The sequence below is a fragment of the Bombina bombina genome, chromosome 1 (genome assembly GCF_027579735.1).
Source record: "Bombina bombina isolate aBomBom1 chromosome 1, aBomBom1.pri, whole genome shotgun sequence".
NCBI classification, from domain to species: Eukaryota; Metazoa; Chordata; class Amphibia; order Anura; family Bombinatoridae; genus Bombina; species Bombina bombina.
The window spans coordinates 1,347,453,638-1,347,481,068 of record NC_069499.1 but is presented as its reverse complement, the minus strand read 5'-3'; the positions used below and the strand labels follow the sequence as shown (position 1 = coordinate 1,347,481,068).

The 27,431-nt window shown below is 40.9% G+C and overlaps 1 protein-coding gene across 4 annotated transcripts in view; it reads right to left on the bottom strand.

Annotated features, from left to right (window-relative positions):
* Nucleotides 1-8,972: 8,972 nt before the first annotated feature.
* Nucleotides 8,973-27,431, bottom strand: part of USF1 (upstream transcription factor 1) — a 69,831-nt gene continuing 51,372 nt past the window's right edge. For all 4 annotated transcript variants that reach the window (XM_053703014.1, XM_053703022.1, XM_053703040.1 and 1 more), the window contains 3 exons: nt 10,532-10,626; nt 9,888-10,016; nt 8,973-9,732 (listed from right to left, as the gene is read on the bottom strand). In XM_053703014.1, coding sequence (XP_053558989.1) covers nt 9,643-9,732; nt 9,888-10,016; nt 10,532-10,626 — 314 coding nt within the window. In that variant the 3' untranslated portion in view covers nt 8,973-9,642. The remainder of the gene's footprint in view (nt 9,733-9,887; nt 10,017-10,531; nt 10,627-27,431) is intronic.

Here is a 27,431-nt window from a genome sequence, read left to right as displayed (position 1 = left end):
TCCACAATAAAATAATTGGCCAACTTTAAAGCCTTAATTCTATCCTGAATCTCCTCCAGAGAAGTCTCCTGTTGAATAGAATCAGACAACGAATCAAACCAATATGCAGCCTCACTGGTAATAGTAGCAATACACCCAGCACGCTGCCATTGGAACCCCTGATGAACAAAAATTATTTTCAGCAAAGTTTCTAATTTCTTATCCATGGGATCTTTAAAAGAACAACTATCATCAATAGGAATAGTGGTCCTCTTAGCCAGAGTGGAAATAGCTCCCTCTACCTCAGGAACTGTCTAGGGAGTAACTATGACTGTTGAATCAGACTCATCCAAGGTAGCTAAAACCTCCCAAAGTAACAACTGGAGGTGCTCCAGCTTAAATCTGAAAGAAACCACCTCAGAATCAGCAGAAGGAATTACACTATCAGATTTCCCCTTCAGAAGCTACTGGAGAATCTTCTTCCTCAGACTTATGGGACGAAACATGTGACATAACTCCAACAAAGTCAGAAGCCTTAAACTTCCTTTTGCAAAACAGGAAAAGCAGACAAAGCCTCAGATACAGCAGAGGATATGTGAGTAGCCATATCCTGCAACGAAAATCCAACCTGAGACGAGACACAGGGCACTGCATAAGAAGAGGATTGAGATTGGGATGATTGGGGAGAAAGCTGCGGAATAGCTTGAACAGGAGACTCCTGAAAAACAGTCTCCTTAGAAAATTAAGGCTCTGAATAAAAAAGTCTATCCCTATACTGTAATGTTCTCTCTATACATGAGAAACAAAAAGGGATAGGTGGCTCCACATTAGCATCAAGTGCAAGTAATACCTTGCAGGTCCCTTTGATCCATCTTAACACAAAAAAGAAACAATAAAGCAGGAAATTCAAAAATTCAGAAAACTGCAGCAGCAAAAAAATAATTTTTAAACGTTACAGTCCCTTTAAGAATGAACGTTAAACATATCACACAGAAAATATACAATACAATATAAAACTTGACCCCTGCAGCACCTAAATAAGCCTTGCTGAGGTGCTTACCTGACCTCCCACGGACTAGAGTAATAACTAAAGTAGCAGAGATGATCCGGACTCTCCCACTGCTACCACCTGCTCTCCAGACTGACCGCACATGCACCAGCACAGGAGTCAACAGGAAAAGCAAACAAATCACACACTTCCTCCTAAAGGAGTGTGCAAAACTAGCGCAGCAGAAGCGCCGCCCATCGTGGGCGTATGCAAACACCTCCCGGCCGACATTACTACAAACAGTAGTAATGTCGGCCAAAATAAGCATCCAGCAGTCTACGACTGACAACACAACACAGCCTCTCAATAAAAATGAAAAAAATGTAATGTCATATAAGGAGTGTAAAAAACACTCCCAAACAGAGCCATAAACATTCAGTCCCTCTCACAGTGCCCCATAAAACTGCCACCATGTAAAAACCTGCACAAACAAACAGATTCACAATCTCAAAAGTTAACCCCATAAGTGCCATTTTTTTCTGAACACCTTCAGAAAAATAAAAAACAGCACTTCTCTCCATAATAATCTGCCCGGCAGCAAGGCAGCTCACTAGGTTTGAAAGGTTTCCCTCCTAACATGGACCTGTGGATACAGAAAGAAAAAGACTAAGTAAACCTACATAGTCTTTTTACCAAAAGGGCGGCTCACAACCTGGGAGGCACAGAAGGGATTATACCCCCCCCCCCCAGTTCCCAGAAGCTTAAAAGCCACCACTTCTCTACTGTAGAGACGGAAGTGGACTACAGCTAAACCCCAGAAAAATCAGAACAAACCTGTTCTGCTTAATATATAAAACTCTTGATTGAAGAATCTAGCTTTACCCCTTCCTTGTAACTGATACAAGCAATGAGAATGACTGGGGGTTGTGGGTAAGGGGAGTGGTATTTAACAGCTTTGCTGTGGTGCTCTTTGCCTCCTCCTGCTGGTCAGGAGTGATATTCCCAATAGTAATTATGATGATCCGTGGACTCGGTGTCATTAGAAAGAAATGGGTGTTCTTTCAGATATTGAGTGTTGCTCATACATTACCATTTGCTCTGCAATAATTCACCCTTCTTACAATTCTATAAGAGAAGTCTCTCTGGAACAAGACCTTGAACGTTATTTCTTTTTACTAAATACAACCTTTGCTAGACAACTTTAGCTTATCCACAGAAGAGGATAATCAGCACGAGATCTCTCATACAATTCATGAAGCATTAAATATTCATCTGATGCTTCAGGTACCAAATTCTGTTTTACTAAGAAATATTCTCACCATACTTTTAGTATTTCAGTTTATTTATACCCATTGCTTTTGGTATTGTTCTGGCCCTTCTTATTTTTATATTGCCTACTGCTTTAAAGGGACAGCCTACTCCAGAATAGTTATAGTTTAAAAAGATAGATAATCCTTTTATTATCAATTCCCCAGTTTTGCATAACTAACACTGTTATATTAATACACTTTTTACCTCTGTTATTACTTTGTATCTAAGCCTCTGCAGACTGCCCACTTATTTCAGTTCTTTTGAAAAACTTGCTTTTTAGCAAATCAGTGCCCTCTCATAAGTAACTCCATGGGTGTGAGCACAATGTTATCTGTATGGCACACATGAACTAATGCCCTCTAGCTGTGAAAACTGACAAAGGCATTCAGATTAAAGGCAGCCTTCAAGGGCTTAGACATTAGCATATGAGCCTTCCAAGGTTTAGCTTTCAACAAACAATACCACAAAAATAAAGCAAATTTGATGATAAAAGCAAAAACAAATTATGCTCACCTGATAATTTCATTTCCATCTGTATGAGGAGAGTCCACGGCTTTATTCATTACTTGTGGGAATAAAGAACCTGGCCACCAGGAGGAGGCAAAGACACCCCAGCCAAAGGCTTAAATACCTCCCCCACTCCCCTCATCCTCCAGTCATTCTGCCGAGGGAACAAGGAACAGTAGGAGAAATATCAGGGTATAAATGGTGCCAGAAGAAACAAAAGAAACGTAGGTGCGCCCAACGGAAAACCGGTAGGGGCAGTGGACTCTCCTCATACAGATGGAAATGAAATCATCAGGAAAGCATAATTTGTTTTCCATCTTAATATAAGGAGAGTCAATGGTTTCATTCATTACTTGTGGGGAAACAAATACCCAAGCTCTAAAAAACACTGAATGAAAAAAAACGGGAGGGCAAAAGAGAGGCAGACCTTAATCTGAGGGCACCACAACCTGCAAAACCTTTCTCCCAAAAGCTGCTTCCGCTGAAGCAAAAACATCAAATTTGTAAAACTTTGAAAATGTAAGGAGGACCAGGTAGCCGCCTTACAAATCTGCTCCATAGAGGCCTCATTCTTGAAGGCCCAAGAAGAAGCCACAGCTCTAGTTGAGTGAGCCGTAATCCTCTGAGGAGGCTTATGTCCCGCTGTCTCATAAGCCAAGCGAATCATGCTCCTCAGCCAAAAAGATAGGGAAGTCGAAGAAGCCTTCTGCCCTTTGCGCTTCCCTGAATAGACAACAAACAATGCTGAAGTCTCTCTAAAATCCTTCGTAGCCTGAAGATAGAATTTCAAAGCTCGAACCACATCCAAATTATGAAGTAACCGTTCCTTCGAAGAATGAGGATTAGGACACAAGGAAGGAACCACAATCTCCTGATTGATGTTGCAATCAGAAAAAAACCTTAGGGAGAAACCCCAACCAAGTGCGAAGAACAGCCTTATCAACCGAGTGCATGGGCTACTCCAAGGAGGAGCGGAATGTCTAAACACAGGCCTGATTCTGGACAGAGCTTGAACAAAGGACTGAATATCAGGAAGCTCAGCAAGCTTCTTGTGTAACACAGAAAGAGTCGAAATCTGTCCCTTTAAGGAATTGGCGGCAAGTCCCTTCTCCAAACCATCCTGGAGGAAGGAAAGGATCCTGGATACCTACGGCCCCACACCAGAATAAGTAGGTCCTCCACACCTTATGATAGATGCGTCAGGTGACCGGCTTCCTGGCTTGAATGAGAAAATCAATCACACTTTCCGAAAAAATCCTCTTGGCTAGGACTAAGCGTTCAATCTTCACGCAGTCAGACGCGCCGAGAATCTAGATTTTGATGCACAAAGGGACCCTGTATCAACAGATCCCTGCGACAGGGTAACCTCTATGGAGGAGACAATGACATCCCCACCAGATCCGCAAACATCATTCGTGGCCCCGACGGAGCAATCAGAATAGTCTAAGCTTGCTCCGTCGGTTTGATGCGGGCCTCAACTCGAAGAAGAAGTGGTAACAGTGGAAATATGTAAACTAGGTTGAACCCCCAAGGCACTGCTAAGGCATCTATCAGTTCTGCCTGGGGATCCCTGGACCGCGACCCGTATCTGGGTAGCTTTAAGTTGACTCTGGACGCCATGAGATCTATCTCCGGTGTCCCCCATCTGATGCAAAGCTCTGCAAACACCTTGGGGTTTAGAGACTATTCCCCCGGATAAAACGATTGTCTGCTGAGAAAATCCCCTTCCCAGTTGTCCACACCCGGAATGTGGATAGCCGACAGTTGTGGGTCTCCGCCCATTCCAGAATCTGAGAAACTTTCCTTAATGGCTAGGGAGCTTCTAGTCCCCCCCTGATGGCTGATATAAGCCACCGAGGTAATGTTGTCCGACTGGAATCTGATGAACTGGGACAAACCCAGGAGGGGCCAAGTGCTCAGAGCATTGAAGATCGCTCGAAGTTCCAGGATGTTGATCAGAAGACGCGGCGACTCCTGATTCCACCTGTCCTGTGCCTTCCTGGCACCCCAAACAGCTCCCCATCCTGAGAGGCTTGCGTCCATAGTCACAATCTCCTAGGATGGTCTCAAGAAGGGATGTCCCATGGGACAGCCTATCCGGACTGAGCCACCAAGAGAGGGATTTTCTCGCTCTGCCGTCCAGAGAAATCTGTTGAGATAGATCCGAGTGATCGCCGTTCCATTGCTTCAGCATGCACAACTGAAGAGGTCTGAGATGGAACCTGGCGTATGGTATGACATCTATGCTGGATACCATGAGCCCAATCACCTCCATACACTGGGCCACAGAAGGCCTTGAGGAGGTATGAAGGGCAAGATAGCTGGAGACAATTTTGCAACGTCTCTGGTCTGTCAGGGAAATCTTCAAGGATATGGAGTCTATTATCGTTCCCAGGAACTCCACTCTGGTACTGGGAACCAGAGAACTCTTTCCCGAGTTTATTTTCCATCCATGAGATCGAAGTAGAAGAGCTCTCGAATGGTCCTCTGCAAGCCGGCAGGACGGAGCCTGGACCAGGATGTCGTCCAGATAAGGCACTACTGCAATACCTCTGGATTTCGCCACCGCGAGCAGAGCTCCCAGAACCTTTGTAAAGACTCATGGAGGACCCTTGAACTAAACGATGGTGATCTAACCACCAAGTCCGAGATAGTCGAACATTGGGATTTAAGGATATTAATTGTGATATCTTTGTATAATCCCTGCACCATTTGTTCAGCATACAAAGCTGAAGAGGTCTCATGTGAAAACGAGCAAAGGGGATCGCGTCCGATGCTGCAGTCATGAGACCTAAAACCTCCATGCACATAGCTACTGAAGGGAATGACTGAAACTGAAGGTTCCGACAAGCTGAAACCAATTTCAGACTTTTGTCTGTTAGAGACAAAGTCATGTATGCTGAATCTATTTGGAATCCTAAAAAGGTTACCCTTGTCTGAGGAATCAAAGAACTTTTTGGTAAATTGATCCTCCAACCATGTTTTTGAAGAAACAACACAAGTTGATTTGTGTGAGATTCTGCAGAATGTAAAGACTGAGCAAGTACCAAGATATCGTCCAAATAAGGAAACACTGCAATACCCCGATCTCTGATTACAGAGAGTAGAGCACCGAGAACCTTTGAAAAGATCCTTGGAGCTGTTGCTAGGCCAAAAGGAAGAGCAACAAATTGGTAATGCTCGTCTAGAAAAGAGAATCTCAGGAACTGATAGTGATCTGGATGAATCGGAATATGAAGATATGCATCCTGTAAGTCTATTGTGGACATATAATGCCCTTGCTGAACAAAAAAGGCAGGATAGTCCTTATAGTCACCATCTTGAATGTTGGTATTCTTACATAACTATTCAAAATTTTTAGATCCAGAACTGGTCTGAAAGAATTCTCCTTCTTTGGGACAATGAACAGATTTGAATAAAACCCCAGACACCGTTCCTGAAAAGGAACTGGCACAATTACCCCAGACAACTCCAGGTCTGAAACACACTTCAGGAAAGCCTGAGCTTTTTCTGGGTTCACTTGAATGCGTGAGAGAAAGAAACTTCTCACAGGCGGCCTTACTTTGAAACCTATTCTGTACCCCTAAGAGACAATGTTCTGAATCCAATGATTTTGGACTGAATTAATCCAAACATCCTTGAAAAAACTTAGTCTGCACCCTACCAGCTGGGCTGGAATGAGGGCCGCACCTTCATGCGGACTTGGGGGCTGATTTTGATCTTTTAAATGGCTTGGATTTATTCCAGACTGAAGAAGGCTTCCAATTGGAAACCATTCCCTTAGGGGAAGGATCAGGTTTCTGTTCCTTATTTTGTTGAAAGGAACGAAAATGGTTAGCAGCCTTAAATTTACCCTTAGACAAAAAAAGCTCCCTTCCCCCCAGTGACAGTTGAAATAATCGAATCCAACTGAGAACCAAATAATTTATTACCTTGAAAAGAGAGAGATAGCAACGTTGATTTAGAAGTCATATCAGAATTCCAAGATTTAAGCCATAAAGCTCTTTTAGCTAAAATAGCTAAAGACATATATCTAACATCAATTCTAATGATATCAAAAATGGCATCACAAATTAAATTAGCATGTTGAATTAACTTAACAATGCTATACACATTATGATCTGGTACTTGTTGCACTAAGGTTTCCAACCAAAAAGTTGAAGCAGCTGCAACATCAACTAAAGAAATAGCAGGCCTGAGAAGATGACCTGAACATAAATAAGCCTTCCTTAGATAAGATTGAAGTTTCCTATCTAAAGGATCTTTAAAAGAAGTACTATCTGCCGTAGAGATGGCCCCATCAACTTTGGAGATCTTTTCCCAAAACTGCAATATATCAGACGGTAAAGGATACAATTTCTTAAACCTTGGAGGAGTAAAAGAAGTACCCAGTCTATTCCATTCCCTAGAAATCACATCTGAAATAGCATCAGGAACTGGAAAACCCTCAGGAATAACTACATCAGGTTTAAAAACCGAATTTAAACGTTTATTAGTTTTAATATCAAGAGGACTAGTCTCCTCCATATCCAATGCAATCAACACCTCCTTTAATAAGGAACGAATATACTCCATTTTAAACAAATATGAAGATTTGTCAGTGTCAATATCTGAGGCAGAATCTTCTGAACCAGATAGATCCTCATCAGAGATAGATAAATCAGAATGTTGTCGGTCATTTAAAAATTCATCAACTTTATGAGAAGTTTTAAAAGACCATTTACGTTTATTAGAAGGCGGTATGACAGACAAAGCCTTCTGAATGGAATGTTGAAGGACCAGCAACAGGTAATGGACTACTACTAATGGAAATATGCATGTAAAAGTTAGTCATGACAACTATCACAAATTACAGCCGGAGGAACAGTTACCACAAGTTTACAACAAATGCACTAAGCTTTGGTAGAACCGGCATCAGGATTCCAGTAGTAGATTCTGAAACAGGGTCAGTTTGAGACATCTTGCAATATGTAAGAGAAAAAAATAACATATAAAGCAAAATTATCAATTTCCTTATATGAGAGTTTCAGGAATGGGAAAGAAATGCAAAACAAAATAAGCCTCTGGAAACCAGAAGCAAAAAGAAATGAAGTCTTAAATAATGTCAAAAAGTTTAGCGCCAAGTATGATGCCCAACAGACAAAATATTTTTTGGCGCCAAGAACGTCTGCAACAAATACGAGCATCATAGATGACGCAACTACGTGAAAAAAACTTGGCGCCAACTAAGACGCCGGAAATGACGAAATAAGGTCAACAAACATAATTCTTGCGCCAAGAAAGACTCAAATTATAGCATTTTGCGCTCCCACGAGCCTAACAGCCCGCAATCTTGAAAAATTCAGGTAAGAATTTTTTTTTTATATATATATGCATTTCCCAAATATGAAACTGACAGTCTGCAAAAAGGAAATATACTGAGAAACCTGAATCATGACAAATATAAGTACAAACATATATTTAGAACTTTAAATATAAAGTGCCAAACCATAGCTGAGAGTGTCTTAAGGAAACATACTTACCAAAAGACACTCATCTACATAAAGTAGATAGCCAAACCAGTACTGAAACGAGAATCAGCAGAGGCAATGGTATATAAGAGTATATCGTCGATCTGAAAAGGGAGGTAGGAGATGAATCTCTACGACCGATAACAGAGAACCTATGAAATAGATCCCCGTTAGGATGACCATTGTATTCAATAGGTAATACTCCCTTCACATCCCTCTGTCATTCACTGCACTGAGAGGAACCGGGCTTCAAAAAAGCAGAGAAGCGCATATCAACGTAGAAAATCTAGCACAAACTTACTTCACCACCTCCATAGGAGGCAAAGTTTGTAAAACTGAATTGTGGGTGTGGTGGGGGGTGTATTTATAGGCATTTTGAGGTTTGGGAAACTTTGCCCCTCCTGGTAGGATTGTATATCCCATACGTCACTCTTGCCAATTACATGAAAGAAATATATTTAAATGGTACTTCATATGCATAACAGAACAGTTTTGTGGTTTAACACATTCCAAGAACAACCAATATATATTAAATAACTGATGAAACACCATCTCTTTCAGACTAATATTAAAATTTTCCAAAACAAAGTTAAAGTAACATTGACTCAATTGAACCATTTTCCATTTAAAATTGGACAAAGTGCTGCAAATTAATTTTGACAATTATTTCCCATAACTTTTGGGTTCTTTTTGGAAGACTTTTAATAAAAACAGCCGACATTTGGACATTTCACAATGGCAGTTGGTTATCTTACAGCAGATTGGATTACGCAGCATGAAAAGCTGCAATAGACATAATTACAGCAATTGGAACATGGATGCATTTAATTCTGGAGAAGTGCCAGCTCAAGAGAGAAATGCAGGGAAGGGCGCTTTGACTTGCTGCCCCCAAACTAAGTTTCCAAGGGGTTAAACACAAAAAAAAACAAATATAGAAGTAATGTACATTACAATTAGCCCTAATTAAAACTAGAATATAATAAAGGATTAGGACTACACATTCACACCAACACAAAAAGAAGCAGCATTCAACAAGTACAAAACAAATATACATTTCTACAACTCCTTCCAGAGGAAAAAGCAGAATGATGTCCTGGTGACATCCGACTTCTTGTCTTATTGCTCAGGAGGATATTTACATTTTATAAACAGAGGCTGACCACATCCTTTCTGGACATGCAAAAAGTCAGCCTTCAGAAAAAATAATACAAAAGTAGAGGAGCACAGATGAAGGGTAAACTCATAAGAGGAAAACAAATGTGGTCTGTTGTGCAAGAGCAGTTATTTGTGTGAACCTCCTGCTGAAGAGCACCCACTCATGTTGGTCTCCCGGTGTTGCTTATCCTCTCAGCGAGTATCGTTCTTGATGATAATTTCTACTCCGTGATGGCGCAGCTGTGCTCGCAGGATAAGGTTCTTGTTCTTCAGATCCTCCACCTAAAGAACAGAAGATAAATAATCCTTTTTTACGATCATGACAGCTTCCAAGTGCTGGCAACCCAACCAACTACTCAGGTCTTGTAGTGAGAGACAATTTCCAACTAGATCTGTAAATGTTGAATTCCATCAGTCATCATTGTACTATCCCCTACCTGCTGTCTCAGAAGCTCATTGTCCATTTGAAGCTGGTCCAAGGTCTGCAGTTCTTCAGATAAGCGGTGGTTGCTTTGTCGCAGTTCCTGGATGTAGTCACAGGCTTTAGATAAGATGCCTCCCTTGCTCTACAAAGCAAAAGATGGTGCATTTAAATGAACACTGTAAAAAAACATGCAGTGCACATTTATTTTTTTCAGTTTCCCCTGTAGTTTACTTTGCAAAGTATATATTTTTCCACTCCATCCAGTAATGCTAGATTCTATACTGCATATACTTAAGTATATTTCTATTTACTTGACTATTTAGTGCACAAGGTCTTTTACATCTGCCCATGTTTGGACACACAAATAAAAATCGATAAACAAGGTCAAGTGTAGGAGCTATGACCCTGAACTTCCATGAAATAGAAAAAGCTATGCAGTCAAAAAGAGGCTTTTATAACTATGCACTATGCATTATATACATAACAAATATTTAACTCAGTAAGAGGAATACATTGGCAATAAAGGTCATAATTGGAGACATAACTTGTAACAAGTTACTCACAAATCTCCATCCAGTCAATGATCTAATGAAAATAAAGATGACGCAAACTCAGCCACAAAAATATGTATGGCACCAATGCCTGCCATCTAATTACCTGTCCGGATTTGGTGTTCTCCATTGAGCAGTCAGGAATGATTTTAGAAAGCTGCACAATCCAATTATTAATTTTGTCCCGGCGCCGTCTTTCCACTACAAATATTATAATTAAAAAATAGAAATCCATTGGATGACAATGACTAGAAAACAGGGTGGATTTTTTTTTTTTAAATCTATCTATAGTTTCTATTTAAGGAACATTTTTATCCAAAGGTTATTAAACTTGAAATAAGGATTTGTTTTTAATTATGTAGGTATGAGGCTGTATATTCATGTTTTGGTAAATTAAAGGGATAGGAAACCCACATTTTTATCTTTCACGATTCAGATAGAGCAGGCAATTTTAAACAACTTTCTAATTTATTCCTATTATCAATTTTTCTACCTTCTCTTCGAATCTTTATTTGAAAAAGCAGGAAGGTATACTCAGGAGCTGGCCCATTTGATTGATGGCTACATTTAGTCACCAATCAGCAAGCGCTACCCAGGTGCTGAATCAAAAGTATGCCGGCTCCTAAGCTTACATGAAAGAAAAAAAAATGGGTTTCATATCCCTTTAATTGTAATGCTCTCACAGAGGTTTCTGTAAGATTATTTTTGGCATTTTTCTGCCTAGATGATGTCACATATTCTTTGTTTTGTAGTTCTCAAAACTGTGAATGTGTCTGCAGAAATAATGTGCCCCTTTATCACAACACAAATGTTATAAAATAAATATACAAAGTTGAGAAATAGACATTAAAAGGGACAAAATTTAATTTTCTTTCATTATTCAGATAGAATATACAATTAATATTTACTTTTATCAATTTTGCTTCATTCTCTTGGTATCCTTTGTTGAAGGAGAACATTGCTCTACTGGGAGTTAGGTGAACATACTTGGTGAGCCAATTACAATCAGCTAGATCACAGTAGTGCATTGCTCCTGAGCCTACCTATGTATGCTTTTCAACAATGGATACCAAGAAAACAAAGCAAATTAGATAAGAGGAATTGGAAATTGGAAGTAAGTGGAATCATTAAAGTTTAATTTTGACTTCACTGTCCCTGTAATGCCATTTCTCCCCTTCAAATCTATGGACACAGAATTAACTCTTACTAAGTATCAAGAAGCTCAATGAATAGAAGATTGTTTGGAGTGGAAAAGATCTGCACAAGGACCTAAGTGTGAGGAGGAAGGGACAAACATTAAAAATGAAATATGTTATTGTTTTAGTTAGTATTCATTATTTTTTCTCCTTCCAATAAAGTAAAGCTGAAAAGTTAATCAACTATGAACCGATAAAACTGAAGATTGTCCACTTCCCAAAAAATCTAATGATCTATGTATTTTGAATGGCATATAAATCAGAAATTTTCCGATATAAAAAATATTATCTGAAAGTTATTATTCTAAAAATGAAACCTTTATATAGCAAACCATGATTTAAAAAGGAGTCTTACTTCTAGTTATTTAAATTGTGATTTAAATCAAATCCACTCTGCTAGAAAATACAGTCTTTCTTGCATTATAAAAAAAATGTATGTGTGTTTATTTACACCCACACAATATTCTCTAGAACATAATGAAAAGAATAAAAAGAATGCTACAAGAATTAGTTGCAGGGCAATGGAAAACATAAAACTTCACAAGTGGGCAAACGAACATCTCTCTCTCTCTCTCTATATATATATATATATATATATATATATATATATATATATATATAGGCATATTTGGCTGATAAATACTGAGAAATTGATACATGCTGCTGCCATTATAATGTCCTAATTGTGCTGCAGTTAGGCAAAAAAAAAAATGTATGCTTACCTGATAAATTTCTTTCTTTACGGATATGGTGAGTCCACGGGATCATCAATTACTGTAGGGAATATCACTCCTGGCCAGCAGGAGGAGGCAAAGAGCACCACAGCAAAGCTGTTAAGTGTCACTCCCCTTCCCACAATCCCCAGTCATTCGAGCAAAGGAAAATGGAGAAAAGGAATAACACAAGGTGTAGGGTGCCTGAGGTTTAGACAAAAAAAACTCTCAGAAAAAAAGAAATTTATCAGGTAAGCATAAATTTTGCTTTCTTTCCTAAGATATGGTGAGTCCACGGGATCATCAATTACTGTTGGGAATCAATACCCAAGCCAGAGGACACAGATGATTAGGGAGGGACAAGACAGGGAACCTAAACAGAAGGAACCACCGCTTGATGAACCTTTCTCCCAAAAGAAGCCTCAGCCGAGGCAAAAGTATCAAAATTATAACATTTGAAAAAAGTATGCAAAGAGGACCAAGTTTCAGCCTTGCAAATTTGTTCCACTGAAGCCTCATCTTTGAAAGCCCAAGAAGAAACAGCCCTAGTGGAATAACTGTAGAGCTCTCAAATGGTAACGAGCAAAGGGAATTATGTCCATGGAAGCCACTATCAAACCAATTACCTCCATACATTGGGCCACTGATGGTCTAACAGCAGACTGTAGACAGAGGCAAGAATCTTGGCTCTTCTGACCTCCATCAGAAATATTTTCATTGATAGGGAATCTATAATGATTCCTAAGAAGACTACCCTTGTATCCGAAACAAGGGAACTTTTTCCAAATTTACCTTCCATCTGTGGGAACGAAAAAAAGACAACAAGATCTCTGTGTGAGATTTTGCTAGTTGAAAAGATGGTGCCTGAACCAGAATGTCATCCAGATAAGGTGCCACTGCAATTCCTCGAGACCGAATTACTGCCAGCAGTGCTTCCAGGACCTTTGAGAAAATTCTGCGAGCTGTGGCGAGGCCAAATGGAAGAGCCACAAACTGAAAGTGTTTGTCCAGATAGGCAAACCTCAGAAATGTGTGATGATACCTGTGAATGGGAACGTGGAGGTACGCATCCTTCAGGTCTATGGTCGTCATGAACTGACCCTCTTGCACTAAAGAAAGAATGGAACGGATAGTCTCCATTATGAAGAACGGCACTCTGAGAAACTTGTTAAGGAACTTTAGATCCAGAATAGGCCTGAAAGTTCCCTCTTTTTTGGGAACCACAAACAGGTTGGAATAGAACCCTAGACCATGTTCCTGTACTGGGACTGGAACTATCACTCCCAGGAGGGAAAGATCCTGTACACATATTAAGAACGCCTCTCTTTTTATCTGGTTTGCAGATAATCTTGAGAGGTGGAATTTGCCCCTGGGAGGAAAGGTTTTTGAATTCTAACTTGTAACCTTGGGATACTATAGCCACGTGTCTGGGACACCTCGTATCCATGCTTGAGAAAACAGAGAGAGTCTGCCCCCGACTTGATCCGATCCCGGATTGGGGGCAAACCCTTCATGCTGACTTAGACTTAGCTGCGGGCTTCTTAGATTGCTTCCCCTTGTTCCAAGACTGACTGGGTTTCCAAGAGAGCTTGGACTGTTCCTGCTTGGTAGAGGAGGGGGAAGACTTACCTCTGAAGTTACGAAAGGAACGAAAATTACTCTGACGTCCTTTCGGTTTATTCTTCCTATCTTGAGGCAGAAAAGATCACTTACCACCCGTGATATCGGAATTTCTGCCAAACCCGGCCCAAACAAGGTCTTTCCCTTGTAAGGAATCGCCAAAAGCTTAGATTTAGAAGAAACATAAGCTGACCAAGATTTCAGCCATAACGCTCTGCGCACCAAAATCGCAAGCCCAGATATTTTGGCTCCCAACTTAAAGGCCTGCAATGAGGCATCAGTGATAAAGGAATTGGCTAACTTAAGAGCCTTTATCCTGTTTCTCCTCCAAATGAGTCTTAGCTTGGAGGGACTCACAAAGCGTCAAACCAATGTAGCAATACACACTGCCGGTTGCCTTTGTAGACCATGGTGAATATACATCTTTTTAAAGAAAGCCTCCAGCTTCTTGTCCATAGGGTCCTTGAACGAGAAACTATCCAAAATAGGAATAGTAGTCCTCTTGGCAAGTGTAGAGATTGCCCCTTCCACCTTAGGGACAGTCTGCCACGACTCCTTAATGGAGTCAGCCACCGGAAACATCTTCCTAAAGCCCAGAGAGCGAGAAATAGGAACTCCAGGTCTCTCCCATTTCCGGGCAATAATCGCCGTAGCGCAATCTAGCACTGGAAACACCTCCCCAGGGGAGGGTACATCAGTACATCAAAGTATCTATTTAATTTGCTAGATTTCTTAGGGTTGACAATAACAGGAGTATCGGAGTTGTCCAAAGTGGCCAACACCACCTTTAACAAAACACGAAGGTGTTTAAGCTTGAGTCTGAAGGAAACCACTTCAGCATCAGAAGAAGGAATTATACTATCCAAATCTGAGATTTCACCCAAGAGCAACTTGGTTAGCTTGGACTGGATCAGAAACTTTACTACCTGATTCCCTAACTTTCCTCTTGCGTCTTCCCTGAAGCATGGGGATGGCAGCTAGCCTCTCAGATACCGCCGAGGATACCTGGGCAGCAATTTCTGTATGCAAATATACTCCTCAAGGAGATTGCGAGGAACCGCAGGGCACTGCATGTGACAACGGTAAAGTTTGGGACGCTTGAGGAGAAGGCTGTGGCATTACTTGACTAGCATCATCCAGAGAGAATGGTAGCTCAGAAAAAATGTCTCTTTGTACATTAGAGTTCCCTCAATACAAGAAGAACAAAAGGGCAAAGGAGGTTCCACTTGGTTATCAAAACAGAGCTTGCACTCTACAGCCGGCACAGACTCTTGGTCCATATTGCAAGAAAAAAAAAATGTATTTGACTACTGTCTCTTTAAGGCAGTGACCCCAAAGTAATCAAAACCCCTTAATATGGAAAAAGTGCAATCAATACATAAATTGGATTGGCCAAAGGTTATCTTTAAACACCTAACAGGGAACCTAACAAAACCTCTTATAGCAGCCCTCTACAACTCAGCGATATAGCTGAGGCGCCTACCTGCCCCCTCTGCACCGCTGAGCTGATTGCGACACTGATGCCTGATCGCAGTAGCTCCGGACCTCTAGGACTGTATCCGTTGAAGCCGAGGTTCGCACAGGAAACAAACTAGATGCGTCACAGAAGCTGTAAAACTGTGCACTTAAGCGGTCACTGCCGCCTGAGAAAGGGATCAGTCTCCCCTATGATGACAGGCGCGGTCCTGGCGGCCATACTATTCAGACCGCATAAAGATTCCCAGAATATAAGGGGATAAAAAACATGAAACACAAATCTGGCTGGTTCTTTCAAAAAACGGGTTAACAGTCACCATATAAAAATAAAATTACTGAGCCACCACTGATTGCAAAAACAATTTCTCTAAACATCACACAGTGCCTGCTCCCTGCCTTTATGAATCTTGACCTTTTAGGAATGCTAAAGTCCTGTATTAAATGCAGACTTTTCAGTGCAAGAGCTCTTCCCCAGAAGAAACCAAAATGGCACTTTTACCTGCACCCTTCACTGTCCGGCAGGAGGAAATCTCATCCGGCATGAAAGGAAGCCACTCCTCACAGAGACCTGTGGAAATAAGAAAGAACAGAGTAAACCTACTATGGCTTTCTATATCAGGGCAGCAATTTGTCAGGAAAACGCAGTGAGGCCCACCTCACAAGTTCCTAACTGCTTGAAAGCCACCACTGTCCTACTGAAGCGACTAATGTGGAGTACAGCTAGACCCTATCATGATATGAAAGATCAGAGCAAAACTACTCTGGCTTTCAAAATAATAAAATCTTTATTGAAGAGAAATTCTTCAGACTCGAAAAAACTTAATCTCCTCCTTGCACTGAAGGCAAAGAGAATGACTGGGGGTTGTGGGAAGGGGAGTGACACTTAACAGCTTTGCTGTGGTGCTCTTTGCCTCCTCCTGCTTGCCAGGAGTGATATTCCCAACCGTAATTGATGATCCTGTGGACTCACCATATCTTAGGAAAGAAATATAATTCTTGTTCATGTTTATCGTCCTATGGTTGTAACCTTTTTACTGCTGGAACTTTCTAAATTATTTGTGGTGTTATATTTAAAATGGAGTGTAGTGTACACATTGGGGTCTAAATAAATGTTATTAGTTTTTTCCTTTTTTGCTAAAATATATGTGCCGGATAACTATTATTTGTGTTTAATTTATTTTGGTAATTTTTTAAAAAAGGGTTCAGTATCCCGAGGACCTAGTTTTATTTATTTTTTTCAAAAACTTTTTTCAATCACTACTGAGATTTGCTGCCTCTAAATCAAAATGTTTCTTCTCTATGTTGCACCTAAATGATTACACATTTAAGAAATAAAAAGAAATAAAAAATGCAATATCAGTTTAAAAAACCTTTACTATAATAAAAAACAAAAGAACAGTATTTAAAACGGTGTTTAATTTATATAAATAGATATTTACCAATTTACACATGCATATTTATGGTTGTGAATATACATATTTGTATATGATTTATATATATATATATATATATATATATATATACACATACACATACATATATATATATATACACACATATATACACACACACAGTATCTCACAAAAGTGAGTACACCCCTCACATTTTTGTAAATATTTTATTATATCTTTTCATGTGACAACACAGAAAAAAAGAAACTTTGCTACAATGTAAAGTAGTGAGTGTACAGCCTGCATAACAGTGTACATTTGCTCTCCCCTCAAAATAACTCAACACACAGCAATTAATGTCTAAACTGTTGGCAACAAAAGTGAGTATACCCCTAAGTGGAAATGTCCAAATTGGGCCCAATTAGCCATTTTCCTTCCCCGATGTCATGTGACTCGATAGTGTTACAAGGTCTCAGGTGTGAACGGGGAGCAGGTGTGTTAAATTTGGTGCTATCGCCAAGACCCTGAAACTGAGCTGCAGCATAGTGGGCAAGACCATACAGAAGTTTCACGGGACAGGTTCCACTCAGTACAGGCTTCACCATGGTCAAACAAAGAAGTTGAGTGCATGTGCTCAGCGTCATATCCAGAGGTTGTCTTTGGGAAATAGACGTATGAGTGATGCCAGCATTGCTGCAGAGGTTGAAGGGGTGGCAGTTCAGCCTGTCAGTGTAAGACCGCACACTGCACCAAATTGGTCTGCATGGCTGTTGTCCCAGAAGGAAGCCTCTTCTAAAGTTGATGCACAAGAAAGCCTGCAAACAGTTTGCTTAAGGCAAACAGACCAAGGACATGGATTACTGGAACCATGTCCTGTGGTCCGATGAGACCAAGATAAACTTATTTGGTTCAGATGGTGTCAAGCGTGTGGGGCGGCAACCAGGTGAGGAGTACAAAGACAAGTGTGCCTTGCCTTAAGGTGAAAGCTAATCCTAGCGTTTCACAAACACTAGGATTGACTATTGAAACAAATAAAGGGGACTTTCATTCATGAAGTATAAGGATACTTCATGTAGAAAGCTCCTTTATTTGTCTCAACCGATCGGTGATTTGAGCTACTAACAAAGCCCACGGCTAAAAAATGTTTTTGCTAAGAGGACTGGCGCCCATGGGAGCCGGATATACCGCACTGCTATTGGCTAAGAGGTGAAAACGTCACCTCTTAGGAAAAAACATAATTTATGTAAGAACTTACTGGATAAATTCATTTCTTTCATATTGGCAAGAGTCCATGAGCTAGTGACGTATGGGAAATACAATCCTACCAGGAGGGGCAAAGTTTCCCAAACCTCAAAATGCCTACAAATACACCCCTCACCACACCCACAATTCAATTTAACGAATAGCCAAGTAGGGGGGTGATAGAAAAAGGAGTAGAAAGCATCAAAAAGGAACTGGAAATAGAATTGTGCGTTATACAAAAAATCATAACCACCATAAAAACGGTGGGTCTCATGGACTCTTGCCAATATGAAAAATGAATTTATCAGGTAAGTTCTTACATAAATTATGTTTTCTTTCATGTAATTGGCAAGAGTCCATGAGCTAGTGACGTATGGGATAGCAATACCCAAGATGTGGAACTCCACAGAAGAGTCACTAGAGAGGAAGGGATAAAAATAAAAACAGCCATTTCTGCTGAAGAAAATTAAATCCACACCCAAAAGAATACGTTTTTCTCATAAATGCAAAGAAAAAATTAAAACATAAGCAGAGTAATCAAACTGAAACAGCTGCCTGAAGAACTTTTCTACCAAAAACGGCTTCTGAAGAGGCAAATACAACAAAACGATAGAATTTAGTAAATGTATGCAAAGAAGACCAAGTTGCTGCTTTGCAAATCTGATCAACTGAAGCTTCATTCTTAAAAGCCCACGAAGTGGAGACTGTTCTAGTAGAGTGAACTGTGATTCTGAGGCGGGGCTTGAACCGACTCCAAATAAGCCTGATGAATCAAAAGCTTTAACCAAGATGCCAAGGAAATGGCAGAAGCTTTCTGACCTTTCCTAGAACCAGAAAAGAGAACAGACTAGAAGTCTTCCTGAAATCTTTAGTAGCTTCAACATAATATTTCAAAGCTCTTACAACATCCAGAGAATGTAAGGATTTCTCAAAAGAATTCTTAGGATTAGGACACAAAGAGGGGACAACAATTTCCCTATTAAAGGGACAGTATACACTCATTTTCATATAACTGCATGTAATAGACACTACTATAAAGAATAAGATGCACAGATACTGATATAAAATTCCAGTATAAAAATGTTTAAAAACTTACTTAGAAGCTGTCACTTTGGCTCTGTTGAAAAGGTAGCTGGAAAGCCCACTGCAAGTGGCAAATAAGACACTCCCCCCTCCCCCTTCTTTTACATATGAAAAGACCCTTTACACAAACAGAAGCAAGCTGGAGAAGGTAGCTGACAGTATTCTCATAAAACTTTGGGGCTTGGTTAGGAGTCTGAAAATCAGAGCAATGTTATTTAAAATAAGCAAAACTATACATTTATTTTAAAAAAAAACTTCATGGGCTATATAAATAGATCATCTACAAAACATATATGCAAAGAAAAAATGAGTGTATAATGTCCCTTTAATGTTGTTAGAATTCACAACCTTAGGTAGGAATTTAAATGAAGTCCACAAAACTGCCTTATCTTGATGAAAAATCAGAAAAGGAGACTCACAAAAAAAGAGCAGATAATTTGGAAACTCTTTTAGCAGAAGAGATAGCCAAAAGGAACAACACTTTACAAGAAAGTAGTTTAATATCCAAGGAATGCATAGGCTCAAAAGGAGGAGCCTGTAAAGCCTTCAAAACCAAATTAAGACTCTGAGGAGGAGAAATTGATTTAATGACAGGCTTGATACGGACCAAAGCCTGTACAAAACAGTGAATATCAGGAAGCTTAGCAATCTTTCTCTGAAACAATACAGAAAGAGCAGAGATTTGTACCTTCGAGGAACTTGCAGACAAACCTTTATCTAAACCATCCTGAAGAAACTGTAAAATCCTAGGAATTCTAAAAGAATGCCACGAGAATTTATGGAGAATAATACCATGAAAAATAAGTCTTCCAGACTAGATAATAAATCTTTCTAGAGACAGATTTACGACCCTGTAACATAGTATCAATCACCGAGTCAGAGAAACCTCTATGACTAAGCACTAAGCGTTCAATTTCCATACCTTCAAATTTAATAATTTGAGATCCTGATAGAAAAAACTAAATTTATACTTACCTGATAAATGTATTTCTCTTGTGGTGTATCCAGTCCACGGATTCATCCATTACTTGTGGGGTATTCTCCTTCCCAACAGGAAGCTGCAAGAGGATCACCCACAGCAGAGATGTCTATATAGCTCCTCCCCTAACTGCCACCTCCCAGTCATTCGACCGAAGACAAGCAAGAGAAAGGAGAAACTATAGGGTGCAGTGGTGACTGTAGTTTAAAAATTAAAAAACACCTGCCTTAAAATGACAGGGCGGGCCGTGGACTGGATACACCACAAGAGAAATAAATTTATCAGGTAAGCATAAAATTTTGTTTTCTCTTGTAAGGTGTATCCAGTCCACGGATTCATCCATTACTTGTGGGATACCAATACCAAAGCTATAGGACACGGATGAAGGGAGGGACAAGGCAGGCACTTAAACGGAAGGCACCACTGCCTGTAAGACCTTTCTCCCAAAAATAGCCTCAGAAGAAGCGAAAGTATCAAATTTGTAGAATTTAGAAAAAGTATGAAGCGAAGACCAAGTCGCCGCCTTACAAATCAGTTCAACAGAAGCCTCATTTTTAAAGGCCCATGTGGAAGCCACAGCTCTAGTGGAATGAGCTGCAATTCTTACAGGAGGCTGCTGGCCAGCAGTCTCATAAGCTAAGCGGATTATACTTCTTAACCAAAAAGAAAGAGAAGTTGCTGAAGCCTTTTGGCCTTTCCTCTGTCCAAAGTAGACAACAAACAATGCAGATGTTTGACGAAAATCTTTAGTAGCTTGTAAATAAAACTTTAAAGCACGAACCACGTCAAGATTGTGTAATAGACGTTCCTTCTTTGAAGAAGGAATAGGACACAGTGACGGAACAATCTCTTGATTGATATTCTTATTGGATACCACCTTAGGAAGAAACCCAGGTTTGGTACGCAAAACTACCTTATCTGCATGGAAGATCAGATAAGGGGAATCACACTGCAAAGCAGATAACTCTGAAACTCTTCGAGCCGAAGAGATAGCTACCAAGAACAGAACTTTCCAAGATAGAAGCTTGATATCTATGGAATGCAGAGGTTCAAACGGAACCCCTTGAAGAACTTTAAGAACTAAATTTAAACTCCATGGCGGAGCAACAGGTTTAAACACAGGCTTGATTCTAACTAAAGCCTAACAAAACACCTGAACGTCTGGAACATCCGCCAGACGCTTGTGCAAAAGAATAGACAGAGCAGAAATCTGTCCCTTTAAGGAACTAGCTGACGATCCCTTCTCCAATCCTTCTTGGAGAAAAGACAATATCCTGGGAAGCCTGACTTTACTCTATGAGTAACCCTTGAATTCACACCAATGAAGATATTTACACCATATCTTATGATAGATTTTCCTGGTGACAGGCTTTCGAGCCTCAATTAAGGTATCAATGACCGACTCGGAAAAACCACGTTTTGACAAAATCAAGCGTTAAATCTCCAAGCAGTCGGACGCAGAGAAATTAGATTTGGATGTTTGAAGGGACCTTGAAGTAGAAGGTCCTGCCTCAGCGGCAGAGTCAAAGGTGGAAAGGATGACATGTCCACCAGATCTGCGTACCAAGTCCTGCGTGGTCAAGCAGGAGCTATCAAAATCACTGAAGCTCTCTCCTGCTTGATCTTGGCAATCAGACGAGGAAGCAGAGGAAACGGTGGAAACACATAAGCCAGAGCATCTATCAGCGCTGCCTTGGGATCCCTGGACCTGAACCCGTAACAAGGAAGCTTGGCGTTCTGATGAGACGCCATGAGATCCAGTTCTGGTTTGCCCCAAAGTTGAATCAACTGTGCAAACACCTCCGGATGGAGTTCCCACTCCCCCGGATGAAAAGTCTGTCGACTTAGAAAATCCGCCTCCCCGTTCTCTACTCCTGGGATATGGATAGCTGATAGATGGCAAGAGTGAACCTCTGCCCATAGAATTATTTTTGAAACCTCCAACATTGCTAGGGAACTCCTTGTTCCCCCTTGATGGTTGATGTAAGTTACAGTCGTGATGTTGTCCGACTGAAATATGGTGAACCTGACCGCAGCTAGCTGAGGCCAAGCCTGAAGAGCATTGAATATCGCTCTTAGTTCCAGAATGTTTATTGGAAGGAGTGTCTCCTCCTGAGTCCACAAGCCCTGAGCCTTCAGGGAGTTCCAGACTGCACCCCAGCCCAGAAGGCTGGCATCTGTCGTTACTATTGTCCAATCTGGCCTGCGGAAGGTCATACCCTTGGACAGATGGACCCGAGATAACCACCAGAGAAGAGAATCCCTGGTCTCTTGATCCAGATTTAGTAGAGGGGACAAATCTGTGTAATCCCCATTCCACTGACTGAGCATGCAGAGTTGCAGCGGTCTGAGATGTAGGCGGGCAAACGGCACTATGTCCATTGCCGCTACCATTAAGCCGATTACTTCCATAAACTGAGCCACTGAAGGGCAAGAAGTAGAATAAAGAACACAGCAGGAATTTAGAAGTTTTGACAACCTGGCCTCTGTCAGGTAAATCTTCATTTCTACAGAATCTATCAGAGTTCCTAGGAAGGAAACTCTTGTGAGAGGGGATAGAGAACTTTTTTCTTCGTTCACTTTCCACCCATGCGACCTCAGAAATGCCAGAACAATGTCCGTGTGAGACCTGGCAACTTGAAAAGACGACGCCTGTATCAGAATGTCATCTGAGTAAGGGGCTACTGCTATAGCCCGCGGCCTTAGGACCGCTAGAAGGGACCCTAGAACCTTTGTAAAGATTCTTGGTGCCGTGGCCAACCCGAAGGGAAGAGCCACAAACTGGTAGTGCCTGTATTAACCCTCCTGGATCATAGGAAGGATGGTTCGAATAGTCTCCATCTTGAAGGATGGGACTCTTAGAAATTTGTTTAAGATCTTGAGATCTAAGATTGGTCTGAATGTTCACTCTTTCTTGGGAACAACAAACAGATTTGAATAAAAGCCCTGTCCCTGTTCCTCCTGCGGAACTGGGTGGATCACTCCCATAACTAGGAGGTCTTGAACACAATGTAAGAATGCTTGTCTCTTTATCTGGTTTGCAGATAAAAGTGAGAGATGAAATCTCCCTTGTGGGGGAGAGGTTTTGAATTACAGAAGATAACCCTTGGACACAATTTTCAATGCCCAGGGATCCTGGACATCTCTTGCCCAAGCCTGGGCGAAGAGAGAGAGGCTGCCCCTTACTAGATCTGTTTCCGGATCAGGGGTTGCTCCTTCATGCTGTCTTAGAGGCAGCAGCAGGCTTTTTGGCCTGTTTCCCCTTGTTCCAAGCCTGGTTAGGTCTCCAGACCGGCTTAGACTGGGCAAAAGTTCCCTCTTGTTTTGTGTTAGGGGAAGTTGAAGCTGCGCCACTCTTGAAGTTTCGAAAGGGCCGAAAACTAGACTGTTTGGTCCTTAATTTGTTGGACCTGTCTTGAGGAAGGGCGTGACCTTTTCCTCCAGTGATGTCAGAAATTATCTCCTTCAGTCCAGGCCCGAATAGGATCTGTCCTTTGAAGGGAATGTTGAGAAGTTTAGACTTTGAAGTCACGTCAGCTGACAAGGATTTAAGCCATAGCGCCCTACGCTCCTGAATAGCAAAACCTGAATTTTTAGCCGTTAGCTTGGTTAAATGAACAATGGCGTCAGAAACAAATGAATTGGCTAGCTTAAGGGCCCTAAGCTTGTCAATAATATCTTCCAACGGGGTTTCAACCTGTAGAGCCTCCTCTAGGGACTCAAACCAGAAAGCCGCGGCAGCAGTGACTGGGGCAATGCATGCAAGAGGCTGGAGAATAAAACCTTGTTGAATAAAAAATTTCTTAAGGTAACCCTCTAATTTTTTATCCATTGGATCTAGAAAACATAACTGTCCTCGACAGGGATAGTGGTACGCTTAGCTAGAGTAGAAACTGCTCCCTCCACCTTAGGGACCGTCTGCCATAAGTCCCGTGTAGCGGTGTCTATAGGAAACATCTTTTTAAAAACAGGAGGGGGAGAGAATGGTACACCTGGTCTATCCCATTCCTTAGTAATAATTTCAGAAAACCTTTTAGGGATTGGAAAAACATCTGTGTAAGTAGGTACTGCATAGTATTTATCCAATCTACATAATTTCTCTGGGACTACAATAATGTCACAGTCGTCCAGAGTTGCTAAAACCTCCCGAGGCATAACGCGGAGGTGTTCAAGCTTAAATTTAAATGTAGACATATCATAATCAGATTGAAGTATCTTCCCTGAATCAGAAAAATCACCCACAGATTGAAGCTCCCCTGCTTCAGCTTCATTATATTGTGAGGGTGTATCAGAGATAGCTACTAAAGCGTCAGAGAGCTCTGTATTTATTCTAGTCCCAGAGCTGTCTCGCTTTCCTTGCAATCCTGGCAGTTTAGATAATACCTCTGTAAGGGTATGATTCATAACTGCCGCCATGTCTTGCAAGGTATACGCAATGGGCGCGCTAGATGTACTTGGCGTCCCCTGAGCAGGATTTATAGGATCTGACAAGTGGGGAGAGTTAGACGGCATAACTTCCTCCTTGTCAATTTCTTATGGTGATAAATTTTTTAAAGCCAGAATATGGACTTTGTAATATATAGTAAAATCAGTGCATTTGGTACACATTCTAAGAGGGGGTTCCACAATGGCATAATGAACAATGAGTTTCCTCTATGTCCTCTATGTCAGACATGTTTAAACAGACTAGTAATTAGACCCGCAAGCTTGGAAAACACTTTAATAACTGTGAACAAGCAAAAAATAAAAACGGTACTGTGCCTTTAAGAGAAAAAAACAATCACAGAAACTGCAAAACAGTAAATCTTACGAAATTTTTACAGTGTGTATAATAGGCTGAAAGAGCATTGCACCCACTTGCAAATGGATGATTAACCCCTTAGTTTCAAAACCGGATCAAAAAAACGATATAAACGTTGTTAAACAGTCACAACAAACTGCCACAGCTCTACTGTGGCCCTACCTGCCCATACAACGACTTTGGAAGGCACAAAAACCCCTTAGAGAGGTCCTATATGTTCAGAGGACTCCATCAGGGAAGCTGGATATCTCAAGCTGCAAAAACTAATGGAAAATTGGCCCCTCCCAACCTGTACTCACAGTGAGAGGGCCTTAAAAAACTATCCCTAGGCAAAATCTAGTCAGCCATGTGGAAAAAACTGGGCCCCAGAATAAAGTTTTATCACCAATATGAAATAAACGTTTATGCACCTCAAGAAAACGTTATATCTATTCAGTAATGTGAGTAAATAATAAAAATATTACCCTTTACAGCAAGCATGATACCAGTCGTTATTAAATCACTGTAATCAGGCTTACCTTAAATAAATCCGGTATTCTCAGTATTTTCTAGCTTATCATTTCTCTAGAAAAATTTAAAACTGCACATACCTCAGAGCAGGAGACCCTGCACGCTATTCCCCCAGCTGAAGTTACCCATCTCTTCAGTTATGTGTGAGAACAGCAATGGATCTTAGTTACAACCTGCTAAGATCATCAAAGACCACAGGTAGACTCTTCTTGAACTTTCTGCCTTAGGCTAAAATAGTACAACTCCGGTACCATTTGAAAATAATAAACTTTTGATTGAAGATAAACTACATTAATGCACCACATCTCTCTAGCTGCTTCCCTTGTCGAGAGCTGCAAGAGAATGACTGGGAGGTGGCAGTTAGGGGAGGAGCTATATAGACAGCTCTGCTGTGGGTGATCCTCTTGCAGCTTCCTGTTGGGAAGGAGAATATCCCACAAGTAATGGATGAATCCGTGGACTGGATACACCTTACAAGAGAAACGGCCCTTGAGACAGAAGTTCTGGTCATAAAGGAAGTGGCCAAAATGGCAACTGGACATCCGGACAAGATCCGCATACCAGAACCTGTGAGGCCATGCTGGTGCTACCAGAAACACAAACGATCGCTCCATGAAGATTTTGGAAATTACTCTTGGAAGAAATACTAGAGACGGGAAGATATAAGCAGGTTGGTAAAACCAAGGAACTGCTAACGCATACACCGACTCCACCTGAAAATCCCTGGACCTGCATAGGTACCTGGGAAGTCTCTTGTTTAGATGAAAAAACACATCTGGATGGAGCAACCACTCCCCCGGATATTTAGTCTAACGGCTGAGATAATCCACTTACCAATTGTCTACACCTGGGATCTGGACCACAGGAATTAGAAAAGAGCTGGATTCCGCCCAAGAAAGTATCCACGATACTTCTTTTATAGCTAGGGGACTGTGAGTCCCACCCTGATGATTGATATATGCTACAGTTGTGATATTGTCTGTCTGAAAACAAATTAACGGTTCTCTCTTCAACAGAGGCCAAACCTAAAGAGCCCTGAAAGTAGCACAGAGTTCTAAAATATTTATTGGTAATCTCGCCTCTTGAAATTTCCAAACCCCTTGTGCTGTCAGAGATCCCCAGACAGCTCCTCAACCTGAAAGACTTGAATCTGTTGTGATTACAGTCCAGGTTGGAAGAACAAAGGAGGCCCCTTGAACTATACGATTGTGATCTAACTACTACTTTCAAGGCTCTTCAGGTTTGGCCTCTGTTGAAGAGAGAACCGTTCATTTGTTTTCAGCCAGACAATATCATCACAACTGTGGCATTTGTCAATCAAAATAGAAAGAGTCGAACATTGGAATTTAAGGATATTAATTATGATATCTTTATATAATCCCTGCACCATTGAATCAGCATACAAAGCTGGAGAGGTCTAATATGAAGACGAGCAAAGGAGATCACGTCCGATGCGGCAGTCATGAGACCTAAAACTTCCAGGCACATAGCTACTGAAGGGAAAAATTGAAACTGAAGGTTCCGACAAGCTGAAACCAATTTAATTTGTCTCTTGTCTGTTAGAGACAGAGTCATAGACAATGAATCTGTCTGGAAACCTAAAAAGGTGACCCTTGTCTGAGGAATCAAGAAAATTTTTGGTAAATTGATCCTCTAACCATGTCTTTGAAGAAACAACACTAGTTGATTTGTGTGAGATTCAAAATTTTCAGATCCAGAACTGGCCTGAATGAATTATTTCTTTGGGACAATGAATAGATTTGAATAAAACCCCAAACCCTATTCCTGAACGGAACTGGTATGATTACCCCTGAAAGCTCTAGATCTGAAACACACTTCAGAAAAACCTGAACCTTCACTGGCACAATAAATATCAGCATTTTGCAACCTCGCAAGCCTAATTTTGTCCGCAAAAATTTAATGAAAAATAGTCAATTTAAATAAAAAGACTAAACCCCAGGTAAGAAAAAACATAATTTATGTAAGAACTTACCT